At 40.7% G+C, this 17619-nt stretch overlaps 1 protein-coding gene across 5 annotated transcripts in view; it reads left to right on the top strand.

The window, feature by feature from the left end:
* LOC123951175 (fibroblast activation protein alpha) overlaps positions 1–15902 on the top strand; it is a 74108-nt gene extending 58206 nt beyond the window's left edge. For 4 of the 5 annotated variants that reach the window (XM_046019897.1, XM_046019895.1, XM_046019898.1 and 1 more), the window contains 6 exons: positions 4287–4341; positions 11934–12033; positions 13095–13159; positions 13661–13733; positions 13996–14110; positions 15524–15902. In XM_046019897.1, coding sequence (XP_045875853.1) covers positions 4287–4341; positions 11934–12033; positions 13095–13159; positions 13661–13733; positions 13996–14110; positions 15524–15587 — 472 coding nt within the window. In that variant the 3' untranslated portion in view covers positions 15588–15902. The remainder of the gene's footprint in view (positions 1–4286; positions 4342–11933; positions 12034–13094; positions 13160–13660; positions 13734–13995; positions 14111–15523) is intronic. The other variant, XM_046019896.1, reaches the window with a different exon arrangement.
* Positions 15903–17619: the final 1717 nt, after the last annotated feature.

The raw sequence follows: 17619 nt of genomic DNA, 5'->3' as shown, positions 1-17619 counted from the left end.
CATTCATAGGGAAGACAGACTCATAATCTGAATTCTTCTCAATTACATTCTCAACCATAATTTGTGTCTCCATCATCTTTTCTGAAACAAAAAGAATATAGTCACCAAAATCGTTGTTTATTTAGAAACACTGGTTTGTTTCTTCTGGATAGTTCTCTACAGTTGTTGCATTTCTGTTATTGTGCTGCGGGTATGTAAAGTTAGAGAACAGTAGTTTACAAATGTAAAAGCTAACACAGGCCAAGTGGACCCTTAGTCATGGATGTATATGTGTGCATAATGGCCTAAGGTCAAACACTGTTTCACAGCAAAGAGCAATTTAGAAAATTCATTGGTAAATTCCTTTGATCGTCGTAATGTCATTATTAGTTACTGATTTCAGTACAGCATACACAATGAAGATTGTATTTAACAGCTAGGAGCCAGGCCCAGACAATACTTTTCTGTATTTTTGTCTTTAATCACACCAGAAGAGTTTAGACTCACAAGTAATTATTTTTAAAAATAGTAAAGTAATCATAATCCATCTGTTTTCAAATTTTCCTTCCATTCTGTGAACAGTAATATACACACACATATACAATATTCAATTAAAAGCAGCCTATTTGAGTAAAATCTGACAAGTGAATAAGTGGATTATTAAACAACACTGCACAATCTGTGGGCATTCTTCGTGCCTAATTTCTAGGAGGCTCCCCCTTTCTTGCTGATCCAGATTTTTGGCCTGTCTGCTATTAACCTGTTTAGGAGAATCTTCTGCCTGATGGAGAGGTATAGAAGAGATAGCTCAAAGAAAAATCTACCAAGAGACTGGTGTCTCACAGAAAGACTGCCGTGTGCCTTGATGGAAATACGAACACCGTTGTCAGTGTTACAGACCTAATTCTTTAAGGAATTTTTTTCTTTATTTTTCTTTATTTTTTTTGCCCTGTGGGTTACATCTATTTGTACTTAAACCATGCAGTAAACACCAAGGGCACCACAACCCTGGGACTACATCAAAAGCCAGAGGTAGATTACACCTCATTTGCAATTCAACTGGATCTTTTCCAAAGTTGGTAGAACTGAAAAGTGGTTTGTTTTGGCACTGCTTAAAAAACAAACTTATCATCACCATCTTCACAATCTACTGATAACAACACAATACATCACCCTATTTCTCTGAGTGCACACATTTACTACCCAAATTGCAGTATTTGCATTTAAGAACATCTCAAGAAAGAGAACTGATAGCTTCTTATCCTGTTTCTTGGATGAGTGAAAATTTAAACCTGAAACCCGTGTAGAGGCCTTAGCGAAAATTGTTATTTCTGATGTTCGATATATAGGACATGAAGCCACAAATTGTACCAATTTTCACAATAATATAAATGTCTTTGGCATTTAGAATTGAAGATAGACCAGAGGCAGTAGTTGGCTACCTTTACCTTCTCTGAGCCATTTTTAGGAAGGAATCTGAAGAAAGTCTTCCTGCTATAGAGCAGGCATATGTTCACTCATTTGCTCAGCCATTCGACAACAACAGATCAAATATTAATATATGCCATAGCGATCCACTCCGTATAAAATTGTGCAATTTACAATTTCTACTTTCAGTGCACTTACAATCTTCGTAAAAGGGTTAACCCCTGCAACCCCACCCCCACACGCTGAAGGGATGGCATTGCTGTTAGTTGGAACTTTTGGTAAACAGTCTAGTGAACCAGGGGAGGCCATGTGGCCCTTGCAAAGCAAATACACAACAGTGGAGATGCACTTGGGACTGGCCTGGCTTTGCTTGAAAGCATCGTTTTGCAAAACTGAAAGGGACGCCTTGGAACCCGATGCTTTGAGAAAACAAAAGCTAAAAAGGGTAGATTTATAATGATAATCCCAGGAAGTGTTTTAGGAATCAGACACTGAATGTCTGACATGGGAATTGGGATTGTAATGCCTTTATGGCCACCCTCAAATTACCTTCTCACAAGAAAATGAAATGTGTCCCCTTCGATCTCATATAAAATGCAATCTGGCTAAATTTTTTAACATACCTAAAGGAAATCATGTCTACATATTTGGAAACAACAGTAAATACTCGTCTGGGTCAATAAATAGATTTAAACAAAGCAAAGCAGTCTTAAAAAAAAAAAGAAGAAGCAGCCAGCCAGTCTCACGACTTTGACTACACAAAAGGGAATGCTCCAAAGGAGAGGCATGTGAGGTCAAAACATAAGTGAAACTAGCAACTGATTCCCTTAGGCTTCCGAGCAAATGGTACATAGGTAGGACCCCTGAATGTTCGTTAGTTACAGGGTCAGTTCTACTCATTTGTGGTATATTTGGCACTTTTGATGTTCCCACACTTCCCACAATTACCAGAAGGTTGGTGGTGAGAAAATATCGTATCATACTGTTATACATGGTATCAATAAAAACAATTCCAAAACAGATATTAATTGATCCCTAGAATTCCAAATTGACCTTTGGTCTAGGGCCATTTTTATGCAAGAAAACATGTAAAGTTCAGTCCAGTCTCCAAAATGTTTTTTCATCTCTTACTAACATTTTTCTTTAACTACATGATCAACAGTGTTTCTGATAACCCTTCTGAGAGCTCTTGAGAATTTGGAGGTGAATTTTATGGAGACTTGTTGGCCTGGAAGTGCTCAGATTATCTAGCTAACCTTTAACCTAGTCCTGCCACATTAAGTGTTAATGTTTCATTTCCACGTTAACTATTGCACTATCATTTCCTGTAAATGTCATCCTTCCAGAATAAACCAAGGAAGGGAGCTGTTAAGAATTTCCTGCTCTCATGTATCACCTGCTATTTGCTTTTACCCCAGATGCAAGGCAATATGATTGCTAGCTTCTGGGAGATCATAAAATTGAAATTGATTTTATGGCTCAGAACTGTCTTCCAGCACTTGTGGAAAGTTTTTCTTTTTCTAACAAAGAAAGTGAACCTTCTCTTCTTTCATTTGGCTTTTGAAGTTAATGGAAGAATTGCTGAAATGCCACAGTTTGCTGTACATTTTCTCTGTTTTATCATGAACAGCATCCACACAGGTAGCAACTTTCCATTTGCTGCTGCATCTCTTCCCCATAGACTCCTCAGTGTCCCTCAGAATCGGTGTAGGGTAAGCTGTGACTGACGGGGCTTCTTCCCATCTGTTGGTCCCGGGCATTTGCCCAACTACTCTGTGCATTGGAAACGTGCATGTTGAATCAATGCAACGAGCAAAATGGTTGCTGTGAAATCCCTGTAAGAAACTTCATTATTCAACTAATAAAACCATTCCATTTTTACTTCCAGAGAAGAATGAGAAAGGGCATTAACATAACTAAAGAGAACAAGAAAAAATAGTATTTTTCTGGCTCCCTATGTGTTACTCTGTTCTCTCCCCTCCTTCCTGTTACTGTCACATCCGGGTCTCTGCAATGGCTCAACCGTCTTACTTTTTTCTTCCACTACTTTTTTTTTTCCCCCTGAGCGTTCCCTGAGATTTTATCAAACCATTCCCAAAATAAGTCACAATTGCTCTAGAACACCAACCTCAAGGAGGCATGGGATAAATTAGCCTAAAACATTCCTATCTTTTACCAGCTTGCAAAGTTGCATTTCTGAAGGCTTCCCATTACTTTGGGAATGGGTTGCCTTTCAGTATGGTCCTTTGCTCCTAAGAAATTTATTTTCAAAAGAGTTTCCAAAGGAAGGCTCTTCTGTGATGGAACTCAAATGAATCATGTCCATATCCTAAAAGACACGCATAATTATCCACACCATGATAAATTGAGAGTACCTAAGTGTGAAATGGGAGAGGATGGATATTTTTCCATGTATGAAAGTGACCAAAAATGATGTAGTAATTATCATTAACATCTAAGCTTTTAAGATTGATAAAATTTAAAGCATCCAATAACAAAAATCTTTTTTTTCCCCAAATGTGGGGATTTGGAAATTTGGTCCTAGTCATGGTGCTGTGACTTCCTATATTACTGTTAGTCTGGGTCTTGACCTTGTTGAGTCCCAGGTAACTCACTCAGGCAATCAGGATGCTAGACCCGCAGCCCTAGAAGTACTACCCAATAGATGTATGGTAGAGTCCAAAGGATCCGTTTTATCTTTTGCAGAAAACATGATAATATTCTTTTAATTATTTGTAAGTGCAGTGTTATTATGCATGTGTTTAAACAAAGAAAATGGAACGTTTCTATTAAATCTTTGGATTAAATATGCTTGTGTAATGAAGTAAATGTCATGTGTACACACTTAAAATTCTAAAAATTTGTTTCTTTTACTTTAGAAAATTCATAGAAATGGGTTTCATTGATGAAAAAAGAATAGCCATATGGGGCTGGGTGAGTTGTTTTATATGTTTTACGCCTGTTATTCAGTTCAGCAATCATAATTTTCTAAAGTGTGCGCTTATAAGGTTTCTCATGAAATGTTAATGTTGCAACATCATTTAATCTGTCAATGGAAACAGTCAGTTTAGATAATCTAGGCTTCAAAGTGGTGGCTTTAAGCATTCCTTTTTTCCAATCAGTTAGTTTCTTCCTCATATAGCAAATTAACTCATAATTGACACATTTTTACTTATTTTTTTGTATGAACTGAACTGAACTATATTCATCAGAGGTTTAATTTCTTTTGTTATTTTAGAGTTACTGTATATCTTTTCATTTCATCATTTCATTTTTATGAAGAGCTAAGCTAACGTTTGAAATCATAGGAACTTTTAAAATATAAATTCCCTTGTACCTAACCTATCCCAGTCATATCTTGGGCGTTTTGATTCTTTTTTTTCTTTTTCTTTTTCTCTTTTTGGTAATCAAATTATTTTACCAGAACTAATATTAATTTGTGCTAATGGGAGAAAAGTATAATTTAGTTTCTGAGTTATAGGTCATGGAGATAATTGCCCATGTATGAGAAGCTATGCAGGTTCTCAAAATACACATTAAAAGGAAGTGGCAAAATTTCCCAATCATGGGCAATGAAGTCACTGGAAAGTTTGGAGAAATATTGGAAAGAGTTTAGATTTGCCCATTATAAATTATGATAATTACCCTTCAAAGAAGAGTTCCTGTTTCACTTTTTGGTCTGAATTTGTACATTTGCAAGTCAATTTGCAGCCATTTGTGCTTGGGTTGTTTTTCTTGGCTGTTTTCTCTGAGAGCGGCCTGCACAAGATGGAGGGAATGAAACCCAATATTGAAGGGAGCCTGCAGGCTCCGGCTCAGCTCTCAGCTCAGTGACCAGATGAAGAGCTGTTATGAATTTGTGGAAAGTTGTTACTTCAAGCCATTTGGTCCTTCTTAAAACTATCAAATGTTAAATATCTAAACAGAATGGAATTCAAATGGGTGGAAATAAATGAAATATTTTTATAGTGAAATATTTCAGATACGATCTCTCTTACTATCCATTTTTATGAAATTTCCTGAAGTAAATTTTTGAAAGATTCAGATTTCACACTGAACCCTTCCGTATAATCATTAACATTTCTCATGCAGTTTTACTTTCCTTTTACTGCAGGCTTTGAAATAACCATAAAGTGGAATCTTTAATTTCATTTCTAGAATATTCTGGTATTAGTTTGGTAGAGAACCATCTATGTGGGATGATTTAAAGAACCCACACATCACCCCAGAATACATCCATATCAGTCTGAAATTCTTCAATAAGAGATTCTCATCATGCCTATGAAAATGCTTCTAGAAGATGTAGTATATTAGATCCCCTTTCTTGCTTACTTTCCACAAGGCAGAGATTGTGAGGTAACTCCTGAGAGCACACACAGAAGAAGAAATAGGTGAACTGCTAATAGATGCAACATTTGAGCAGCCCCTAAATCAGCCGGGCCCAGAAGATCCTGAAGGAACAAGACCTTAATACTGTACTTTTAAAAAATGATTTCTTTATGATTTATTTAATCCGTCCATCTGATCACTGACTCACGCACGCATTCTTTCACCAATGTAGTAAATTTTTATTGGATCTCAACTAGATCTTATATTGGGTTCTTTAGAAGATGAAAAGATGAATAAATTGTAGCCCTCGCTCTCTATTAGATAAAACAGAGAGGAAAAAAACAATTGCTCAGCAATGTTCCTAGTGTTAAGACAGATACAATGTGGTGCAGAGAACACCAAGGAGAAGAATGATTAATTCTGGCTGTGAGAGCTAAGGGGAGATGCAGAAATGAGGTAGGGAAGATAGGTCAGTAATACTGCATTCCAGAGAATGAAGACAGCTTTGCCCGGGTCCTGAGGTATCAGTGAGTAGGGTGTGGTTGGTCTGGATTCTGGAAACTTCAGAAGCATAAGGCACATAGTGAGAAAGATGAAGAACGGAGTTTGAGTAGGTAGGTAGCCAGATAGCAGGAGGACTTTTAGACTGCCTAAAGGAGAATGGGCTCTATTCTATCCATGACTCTGCAACACATTTCTCTTATTTTTCTTTGTCTCCATGATCATTACACTCCATTCGTTCTTTATTTATTATTTTTAAAATTTTTTCCATTCATTCTTTAAATGTCAGTCTTTTTCAGAGTCTGGCCATGGTTCTCATTGTTTTTCACTTCCTTGGGGAAACCCATGTAATTTCAAAGATGCTGCTGACTGTCAGTTCCCTGCCACTTGCACCTGCCTCTCTTCTGAGCTCCACATTTCAAGTGCTCACTGACCATCTATCCCAAATGTCTGACTGGGGCCTCAAGCCTAACCCATACATGCTAAACTTGTTACAAGCTACTTAAACCAAGTCTTCATCTTTATTAAAGGACCTCACCACACTCCTAGTCACCCACATGAGTAAATTCAGAGCTATTTTCAACTCCTCTTGCTCCCCGACTCCAACATTTCATTGGTTAGTAATTTCTCTCAACACCCAAATCTGTTCTCATCATCCCCACTGCGAGTGCTTTAGTTCAAGCTTCTTCATACGTCATTTAGATCAGACCTTCTCAAACTGTAGCTTACATAAGCATCGCCTGGAGAACTTGTCCCGTTTCCAGGGCCCTTACACCAAAATTCCGATTCAGCAGTCCAGGGTGAGCCCCAAGGATTTGCATTTCTAACATGATCTCAGGTAATGCTGATTCTTTGGGTCCATGGACCATCGGGCGGTATCGGTTTAACTATTCCAATTGCCTTTTAACTAGCTTTCCTGTTCGGACCTCACAGGCTGCAATGTCGCTAATGAAGTTGCTATTCCAAAACACAGTTTTTACCATCTTGCTTTTCTGCTTATATGTTTACATGTTTTCTAAGGCCACACATTGACCTTGACCTGGTGCCCAAACTAATTTCCTTGCATGGAAAGCCCTTAACAATCTGGCTGTAACCTGCTTTTTCCAGTTTCATTTCTTTCCACTTTTCCCTATGCCTTAGGAATGATTTGACTTCTCTCTCGTGTTCTTGCTCTCATGCTATTCTGAATCCTATTCCCTGCACCTGCTATGTGTCCATCTTCTTCCATTCTGCTCCTCTTCCTCTAAAATGCAAAACTCCTACTTACTCTTTAAAACCCAATCAGATACAAATTTCTTAGTGCTCCAATAGTTTCTTATAATGCTCTTCTAGGAATGACCGTATTTTATTTTGTATGTCTATTGGTTTCTCCCGTGAGAATGACCTCATCAAGGGAATGGACTTTGTCTCTTTTTTTTTCTTAATTTTTTTCTCAAATGTTTAACATAATACTTGACCATCCCACACACTAATGATGTTATTTTAACTAAATTTAATCCTGTAAGTCAATGTTCTCCCAAATGTATCTTATCAGTACCAATGACTTTTTCAGGAAAAGGTCCTCTGGGTCTAATAATTTGGTAAATCATGAATTCTGCACAATAGTGTATATCGGTTCTGTGAAGGAACAGTAAAGAATCCTGTTAAATTTTGATTAATACAGTATTACCAAGGTATTTGATTCCATGGATACTTTTTTGAAATGTGCTCTTGAAGTGAATAGGGAATAGAATTGATGTCTTACAAAGACACTCTTGGCCGCAGGGTGAAAGATGGTCTGAGGTGGGGGAGGGAGTGGCCAAGGAGCTAGGTGAGCAGTAATATTGGCCACAAATACCAAGGGCCTGAATTTAGGAAGTGAAGTAGGAGGTGGGAAGAGGTCAGAGCTTCAAGTGCTGTTTTCTAGTATAATAAGCAGGGACCTGCGGCAATCTGGAGATGCAAAAGAGGAAGATGTTGACAATGACCGTGAGCGTTACTTAGCTAGCTGTTATTGTGGTTCATACCAAGGAAGAAAGCATCTGTTTCCATGAAGTGTTGGGCAAGTTAGTGGTCTGAGAAACATGCTGTAGCTAACCCCGTACATTTTTGGTAGTCAATTGACAAATAAGCTGCAAATCCTATGTTTCCCTCCATAATGCTGATTAAGAAGGGGAGAGGAGACATTTTGATCTTACCCTTTTATTTTTCACACCCAAATCCAGTAACTCAGTTTTTAACTACTTATTAGATACCCACTAGGCACCCGACACCATGTCTAGGAAGTGTCTGCTATACCCGGTTCTTCACCAGCCCATCTTGCCCCTCAGGGGACATTTGGCAATGTCTGGAGTCATTTTTGGTTGTCGCCATGGGGGTGGGGGGGGTGCTACTGGCACTTAATGAGTCGAGGCCAGAGATGCTGTTAAATATCCCACAATGCACAGGGCAGGTCCCCACAAACAAGAATTATCCAGCCCAAAATGTCAACTGTGCTGTGGTTGCAAAACCCTGGTTTATGTGAAGAAAAACTGAAGTAATTATTCTGACAATTGAAGAGCAGCAGGGGTTTTGCCTAAATTATTAGAATAACAACCTCATTTGTGGGCCTTGCTTTGTTAATATAGGCCTAGCCAGGTGGTGTTGAATAAGCATTAGTTCATGATTTAATCTTAGTTCCTTCTCTTCCAGTGACTAATTATAAGCAATTTGAATTGCTATGTGTAATCAACGATGTAAAAGTAGGACAAATGCACCTCTAATGAGACTACATTCGACTCCAAACTTAAAGTTCTCCGACGAGGTTTGCCCCATCGCAAGGGCAGAGAGGAAAGTCATGGGTTGTAGGAGGCAGGTGTCCTGGCTTTGAATCCCAGCTCTGCTGCTGCCTGACTCGCCCTCCAGGCCACAGCTTCCTCATTGTGAAAGGCAGCCATGATTTTCTCACCCGGTCCCTGTGAGGATGAGCTGCGTTAACAGGAAAGTGACATACTTAACAAACACTGATTCTATTTCCCTCCATGTCCCAGGCCATGTCGTCAGTGCTGGGGATACATTCATTAACAAGACAGATGAAAATGTCTACCTTTATGGCTTTGGGAACAGTTGGGAAGAAAGACAATAGACAGGACAAAGAAGTACAATGAATAGGATGTTAAAAGAGGACAAGTGCTCTGTTAAAACACAAAACAAATCAAGAAAGGAGCATGATACAGGGTTGGTGCAGTGTAGATGAGGACAGGTGTGACTTTCTTTGAGTTAAGACTTGAAATGGGAGGAAGTGAGCCATGGCCCTTTCAGGAAAAAGAGTGTTCTAGGCAGAGGGCACCAGCATTTGTGGGAGTTCTGGGGCTAGATCATGCCTGGAGGGTGCAGAGAGCATCAGCAGAACTGACAAGCAGGGGAACATCTGAGGAGGGAGAAGGGGAGCAGAGTGTGTGGGTCCTCAAAGAAGGTTTCGAGAGCCTTGGCCCTACAAATGTTAGCTATTCATTATTACTGCCTGTAGGTAAAATGTTCCAGCATGCATTATGGCTCACATAAAAGCGTTCTATAAACCCCTCAAAATTCTGTGCCCTTCTAAGAATGTTTTTAAAGATATCCTTCGTTTAAACAAAATGGCAAGGCATCTAAGTGCAAAGGACAAAATTCTAGAATTCTCATGGCCAATCTGCTCCGTGGGTTCCTTGCTTGCGACAGCCACCCACTCTGCCTTGGAGCCCCACCCATGGGAGAGCAGAAAAAAGTCAATGCGGGTTTATTTTATTTCCTCTTCATTTCTACAATAGGAATCGCTTTTCTAAGCTGCCTGAGAATTTAAAGAACACCTACTTCTGTTGTGCTATTGCTACACTAGTTTTGCTCTTACAAATTCCTAGAGACAATCCGTATTCATCCTGGAAACATGGAAATTTTATTTAGGCACAGCACTGCTCTCTAATCGCTCGGGAGACACAGGTTAATAATCTGTAAGGTTTCGAACAGAAATATTAAAAACCCTTTTTACTGTGTGTTAAATGCTTTCCATTTCCAATCTCACTTCATGCTATTTCAGCGGGACCCACCATTGTTACTCGTAGTGAACACCCCTTTCCAATAAAACCATAAACAATATTTCTAACACAGGCTGACTTTCCTCTCAGTTGAACCTAAAATTAAGAAAGAAGGAGAGGGCTTCCATTTCAGTAATAGTCGTTGCTAACCTACGAATCAAAGCAAATCATTTTTATGAGTGAAATTTTTCACTTACCAAAATGATTTTTAAACCCACTGTTCCTTCTGTTTTTAAAATATATTTTCCCCTATTAGAACATGTTTAGTTCTCCTCTAAGTATAATTAAAAAAAAGGCCATGATATAATTGGAAGCTGCTTCTTCTATTCTCTGTTTTGTCACCAAGGGTCCTCAATAAAATTCCCCAGAAATGGAAACATACAACTGTACACTAGTTGAAGAATTCTTCCTTTAACTCATGAATTCAGCAAAGTTGTTTAGCTTATCCCCATATTCCATGTATTTCGTGGGTTAAGACTAGAGCCCAGCCTCTGACCCGCCCTCATTAGCATGTCTGTCCCTCTGTCTGCCTGTCTCCCACTCTGTAAAGCTCTCCCTCTCACTCTTTCACCCTTTCTGACTGACTTTTCTGTGACAAAGGGTGACCTAAGGGAAAATGGCTTCCAGACATTTGTGGTAATAAGGTCCTAAACCCACGGCACATTCCTAGTTGGAAAGTTCCACAGTCCTCTGGTGACCTGGGGGAGCGTTCCTGTGTTGGGGCAAGAACATGCACTAAGAATCACTTCCCGATCTAGCACACACATTTGGGAGGACCCAGAGCACTGCTTTGTCCATGTTCCCGGAAGAAGCATCTCTCTCAAGCATGTTTCCACAGCCCAAAATTCACTTCCGGGGGGAATGCCACCTTATTGTGTTCATTTCTCCACTTTTAGGAAAAGGTTCAAATCTCCAAGTGACATGGGCAGACATCTTCTGCTATCAGGCTCAGGCTTTCTGAATCATCTGCCTGATTCCTTGGAGAGGAAAATTGATGAGTGCTAACCCTACTCTTGACTTGTTTTGCATTTCTTTTTTTTTCCATTGAGTTTATGGGGGGCTATGTAAGACTTTTAAAGACACCAGTGGCTTTTCCTCCTTTGAGCTGCGATGCCAGAAATCATCAGAACAGAATATATAACGTTACATTATACACAAACTCTGGCCATGTCTTCAATTATCCAAAAGGTTCTTATGTCCTTCCCTTGTTGTTCTATCATGAAAACCCATAAGTAAATACACAGACCTGAGTATTATCTTACAGGACTTTTGCAAACTATGGAAAGTATCTTGCTTTTGCATTTGAGGAATAATCTCCTTTCTTTGTGCATTTCTTTCAAGTAAGGTCCTGGTTTTGTTCTGGCAAGGTCCTCAATGGAAAAATATAAAGGAAAAAAATTTTGGCAGAAAAGTTGCAATTATAAATATCTCTTGAACTGCCCCAACCATGCTCTGATCAGCAGACCAAATATTTTTAGTTTACTAGGGGTGAACTGATGCTGTGTCAGGTGGCGTTTGCTGCCAACGGCCAAGATAGACATTTAATCTACCCCATGCATATCCCCAGTTCCCATCAGTACTTAGTGTGAGGAGAGTTGCTATAAAACGATGTTGGAGACTTTCTGAAAGCAAATCTGGAACTGACTTGTGATAATGTCTCCACAGTCCTATGGAGGCTATGTTTCATCACTAGCCCTTGCTTCAGGAACCGGTCTTTTCAAATGTGGGATAGCGGTGGCTCCTGTCTCTAGCTGGGAATATTACGGTATGGAAATATTTCATAAATGTTGCTGTGAAAACATTTAACACATAATTACTCTATATTTGAGGTTGCTAGGAAAACAAATTATGCAGTAAAATTCACCCCAGCTTCACCGGGGAAAGTACCATCTATAAATGAGGTGGTTTATATGATTCATTGTAATCATGTTGCAGCCAATCAGAGAAATCTTAAGAGTGTGGAAAGAGTCTTCCAACCTAATGTACGTTATTCTCTGCCTGAAACCGGGTGCATCCTGACACACCAAACCTTGAAAGCCAGAGTCAAGTCTGTGTTTTTGCAGCACACAGGTGGCCTGTAAATACATCTCATGCGAAGTTGGGTGGAGCCAAACTCTTCACCTCCACGCCAAAGTTTGCAGCCGCCAGGTCCACTGCTCCAGAAACCAGAGTCACAAAAAAATTTGTTAAGGAGTATACCTCCCGTATATGCCTATTTTTATGATTCACATTAAGGCAGGATGATTATTTGGAATCAAGTCTAATAATTGTACAAAAATTAGCTTTCATCAGATCCTCATCCCAGTGTTGGGGTAGAAATAAGACAACTATAACTCGCAGGGAATCTTTATTCAGAAAAAAAAAAAAAATGTGTGTGCTTGTGAGTGCATGCGTGTGTGTGTGTGTTTGTGTGTGTGTTGGGAGAGAAGGATTTGGGGCACATGGTTCCATCTCAGATTAATTTAAGACACCAATGAAAATACTAGAGGGGGCTGCCTTCGTGATTTCTTTTAAAATACAACGAGGCCATTCCATAAGGCCCTCGCTAGCTCAACATTTCCTCCACCGAAAGGTGTTGGAGGAAAAGCTCAAGGTCAGGCCTTTGTAAAGTTAGCAGTGCCTGTCTCCTCCGTTGCTTCTCTAGCCCTATCGAGGCAAACCGCAGAGCAGATGACTTGGGTGGAGCATTACAGTAAAGGAAAACAGGAACCTTCCTCAGCGGCTCCACAGGGGAAGGTGACGAGCAGTTTTCAAGCTGAGGGATCTTGTTGGTCGATGAAATGACCCATGCCACACACCAACAACATATTCTTACATATTTTATAGCATCTATCTACACAGAGAGATTCATGGGCCTCCCAACAAAGAATGATAACCTCGAGCACTATAAAGTAAGTGTTTTCTGTTTCATTTGGGTCATGGATTTCTTGCAAATGTGCTAAATAATTTTGAAGCAGTCCTTCAGAGCTTACACTTTTGCTGGGTCCCCCAGCGAATACGCTGATCTTTTGTTAGCTGCAAAACACCTCACTAGGAAGACATTTACTCTCTTCGGATTCTCTTCTTTCTTTCCCCATCCTCCCTTCCCTCACCTCCCTTTTCCCCATCCTCCTGCCCACCCCCAACCCCTACACAGCTTGAGCGGGCATCATTTATGCCTAAGGTCTCACTCATATGTAACATATGACACATAAACTTCCCGTTTTTCAAACTAAGAATCAGATGGAAGTAATGCAAATGATGATGAAAATGTGTTGCTCTGACTCTTAAATATTTATCAACCAAAGCAATACATAATTTCAGTATTGGTGCTAAGTCCATCGCACAATGATTTAGCTAGTTTTCTATTAGAACTTGCAGCAACTAAAATGTTAATTTTTCCTCTTTTCCAGAATTCAACTGTGATGGCAAGAGCAGAATATTTCAGAAATGTAGACTATCTTCTCATCCACGGAACAGCAGATGGTGAGGTTTAAGCAAGACTCTTACACATAAAAATACTGAGCCAACATCACTTTGTTTAAGAAACATTAAGCATCCTCCTATGCCTGTGCTCAGGGTCAGTACCTAAGAGTCAGGGACATTTCCACAAATGAGTGTGATGACTCACGGCTGACAATGTCAACCGCATGACTAGATAATTGTCGGTGTTCATTTGCAGGCAGTACATTGTCACTCGATGCTTTCTGGTATTTAGCAGCACTTTAACTCTCTCTCTTTGTTGCAGATAATGTGCACTTTCAAAACTCAGCACAGATTGCTAAAGCTCTGGTTAATGCACAAGTGGATTTCCAGGCAATGGTACACAATTTCGTTTTACTCCCATTCACGGCCTTAGACCTGTAAGCTCAACGGAGGCATCTGATTTTTTCATTAGTATTATTTTTTTTTTCTATGACATCTTGGCAAATGGGCTGTAGGGCAGAGGAGGCAGAACATTAGCAGGTGGGTCTTGGATGTTTCATGAGCTCCCTGAAGGACACGAGGTGAGCCAGGGCACCTCTGGGGATCCCAGTTGAGTCCTATCTGGAATAAAGGCGTCTGTGAGATTGACGATCTTCTAGCTCGAGCATGCAATGGTTCTGGGATCCTGCTTACATACTGTAGCTGCTTAGCGTCCCCACAAAAGCTGAGAGTCCCAGAGCAGCTAAGGGGTTCTGTGTATTCAGTTAGGAGCGACTGGGGAATGTTATCAGTGGCCGCAGAGCCTCCCTGAAGTCGGGCGGCTCCACTCAGAGTTAGAGAACCCTTTTATCCCTGTGTTCTCACTGCCTGACACAAGCCTGGCCCAGCATGGAAGGTGGAGTGTTCCCCGAGGGAAGGAATGAATGAGCTAGCTGGAAAATCCGGGTGGCATGAGGACTCGGAAATGACAACAGAGAGAAAAGGAAGATGAAAACCACGGCAAGGGAGACAAGCCCTGACAGTGGCTTCCCCTCCTCAGGGAGCAGAAGTTCTCCCTCACTTGCTTTTCCTGAGCGAGAACCTCGAAAAGGAAACCCCCATTTTTGGAAATTGGGCTTTTAAAAATAATTTACAAAAGGGGATGGGAGATTTTTTTTTCTCTGATTTTTTTTTTTTATGGTGACCCCCTGATGTAAATTCACCTGCTAGGTATACAGCATTCGGTCACGACCAATATCTACCTTTATTCAGTGAAAACAATAATCTCACCAGCATCCCCTAACAATGAAGTTTAAATGTATAATGTCATCTTCCTGGGTGTTTTTAATGATACTATGTTTAACTCCTATGAAAGGTGTTTACAGTTTACATGTGTTGTGGATTTTCTGCGGCAGAGAGGAATTGCATTCAGAGGCTAACAGCCTCATTGAATTTTTGAGCTAGAAGGAGCCTCAGAGAAAAATCAAATCCAACCTCCTCATTTTTTTTCAAAGGAGGAAACTAAGCTCCAGAGAAACAAAGCAATGGACCCAGCACACCAGCCCTGAAGCACAGGCCTACCGCCTGATCACCCCCCCCACCCCCCCAGGATGCTGGCCCTTGTGAGAGCTCAGCCACCAAAGTCTGAAATATAAGCTTAAAGAGTTCCAAAGGCTAGTCCAGGTTAATAAAAGACTTTTATTGTCTTCCTGTTTTAAATGTCTGCATGGGAGCTATCTTAGTAAGTGTTTTTAAGTAGAATTTCAATCGCAATATTAGAAAACCTATCGGGACCTGCAAGTGTGAGGAGTCAAAGCTGGATGTCTCGCGTGGCTGCAGGAGTGACCCGACGTCTGCTCTTTGCCTTTCAGTGGTACTCGGACCAGAACCACGGCATATCCGGCCTGTCCACGAAGCACTTGTACACCCACATGACCCACTTCCTGAAGCAGTGTTTTTCTTTGTCCGACTAAAAAATGACGCAGACGCAAGCCTGCATCACAGTCGAAACACTTCGTATAAATGCCTCAGACCATTTGTTCGTTTTACTCTTTATGCTGTTAAATCCTGGTACAAACAAACAAATGAACGATGTTCTAAAGGCTGGCAGAAGATGAAGACTCAGAAGTTCATCCCAAATACTGTTTACATTTTCTGGCACTCTCCGAAAAAAGAGAAGAGGGCACCGTGCCTTTTGCTTTGGACACAGACAGTGTTTGACTCACCTGTCTGTTTGAGGAAAATAATAAAGTCAGAAGCTAAAGTGCTGTTATTTTGTCTGTGTGCGTTCATTTCAGCTTCTGGTTCTATCACAGCAAATAAACACTTGTGCTAGGCAAGCACATGAGAAACGTTAGGTGGTGATGAGAAGAAGAATCTAGAAGAGTTTGGATTTTGTAATTAGAATTCCAAATGCTGGAATGAATAGCTCAGAGTATGCAAAAGCATTGTTCAGAAATCAAGTTCGAGATGCATTTCGTGGAGGCATCCTGAGGCTTGCGCTCTGTGCTGGCCCTCCGAGAAATGTTTATGAAATTTCTCCCAGATTTCTTCGATGTAGCCAAAAGCATTTGATAAGGATAAAGTCAGAATTTTGAATTTAGACTCCGTTTAATAAATGCTTCCAATTTAGAAACATTCCTATTTTTTTAAAGATTTTATTTATTTATTTAACAGACAGAGATCACAAGTAGGCAGAGAGGCAGGCAGAGAGGAAGGGAAACAGGCTCCCTGCCAAGCAGAGAGCCTGATGCTGGGCTCTATCCCAGGACCCTGAGCTGAAGGCAGAGGCCCCAACCCACTGAGCCACCCAGGTGCCCCGAAACGTTCCTATTTTGTATCCCTTTCAAGAATTAGCAATGGTAACTGCCTTCAGATGGCTAAGCCACACCAAACTAGGCAAGCAAAACAATTAAATGAAAAGGACATCCACAGCATAGAAAGGGAAATTTTCATACTATGAGATTTTTTTCTGGGGTTTGAGTTTAACATTACTGAGCTCATTTTGCAAAAGAAAAAAAAAAAAAAAGCCATAATGCTTGCAATTCCGAAGGCAAGAGGGGTCCCCATCAATTAGAAACTTCCAGGCAGCTTCCATCTCTGTGACTGCCACAGAATTAAAAAGATCCAGGTCACAGGAAGATATTTCTTAACCAAATGTTGGAAGTCCATGAAGCCACTCCCTAGGGGACTTCTCATTCATGTGTTTCCTGGCGCTAGATAGAGCTGCATGATTTCTCCCCATCCCTAGCTTGATTCTGCCTACTTGCAGCTGGAAGACCCTCGTGCCTTCTGTCGTGCTCTATAGCCAGAAGAACCAGTCCAGGTATGCAAGGGGTGTCAACGATCAGAGACCACAGCCTCCTCTAGAATTGTCAGACATTTCTCTGTCCAGCGCTCTCTCCGCTACTGCTTTCTGAAATCATGCCTCCCACTCAGGCCACACAGTCCCACTGCACTGGCCAGGAAGGGGTGCTGTCAGGAAGTCTGGGCAACACCCACACAGATTCAGGGCTGACCTCAACCCCTCCTCCACATATCTATGCATTTGCTGATGCCCTGAGAGGCAGAGAGAAGCTATTCCCTTCCCATTTTGTTCTGCCTGAATCAGCCTCTGAAGGAAGCCCAGAAGATGTCCTCATAATATTCTCATTATCCACTCTCTCCAGAGAGGGAAAGGAGAATAAGCAACAGTTCTTTCTTAATACTCTATCAAGGGGACAACAGGGCAAGTGCAAATAATAAGATCTTGTTCCTTCCACGTCTTTTCTGCCTTTGTGGAATTCTGCAAAGCTGTTGTTTATTTATTTATTTTTTTTAAAGATTTTATTCATTTATTTGACAGAGAAAGAGAGATCCACAAGTAGGCAGAGAGTCCCTGCCGAGCAGGGACCCTGAGATCATGACCTGAGCCAAAGGCAGCGCCTCATGCCTCTGTTCCCACTGCTGCAGAGGCAACTTCTAAAGA

Source organism: Meles meles, chromosome 9 (genome assembly GCF_922984935.1).
Source record: "Meles meles chromosome 9, mMelMel3.1 paternal haplotype, whole genome shotgun sequence".
NCBI lineage: Eukaryota > Metazoa > Chordata > Mammalia > Carnivora > Mustelidae > Meles > Meles meles.
The sequence above is the reverse complement of the archived record's forward strand: the minus strand, read 5'-3'. Positions and strand labels throughout refer to the sequence as shown.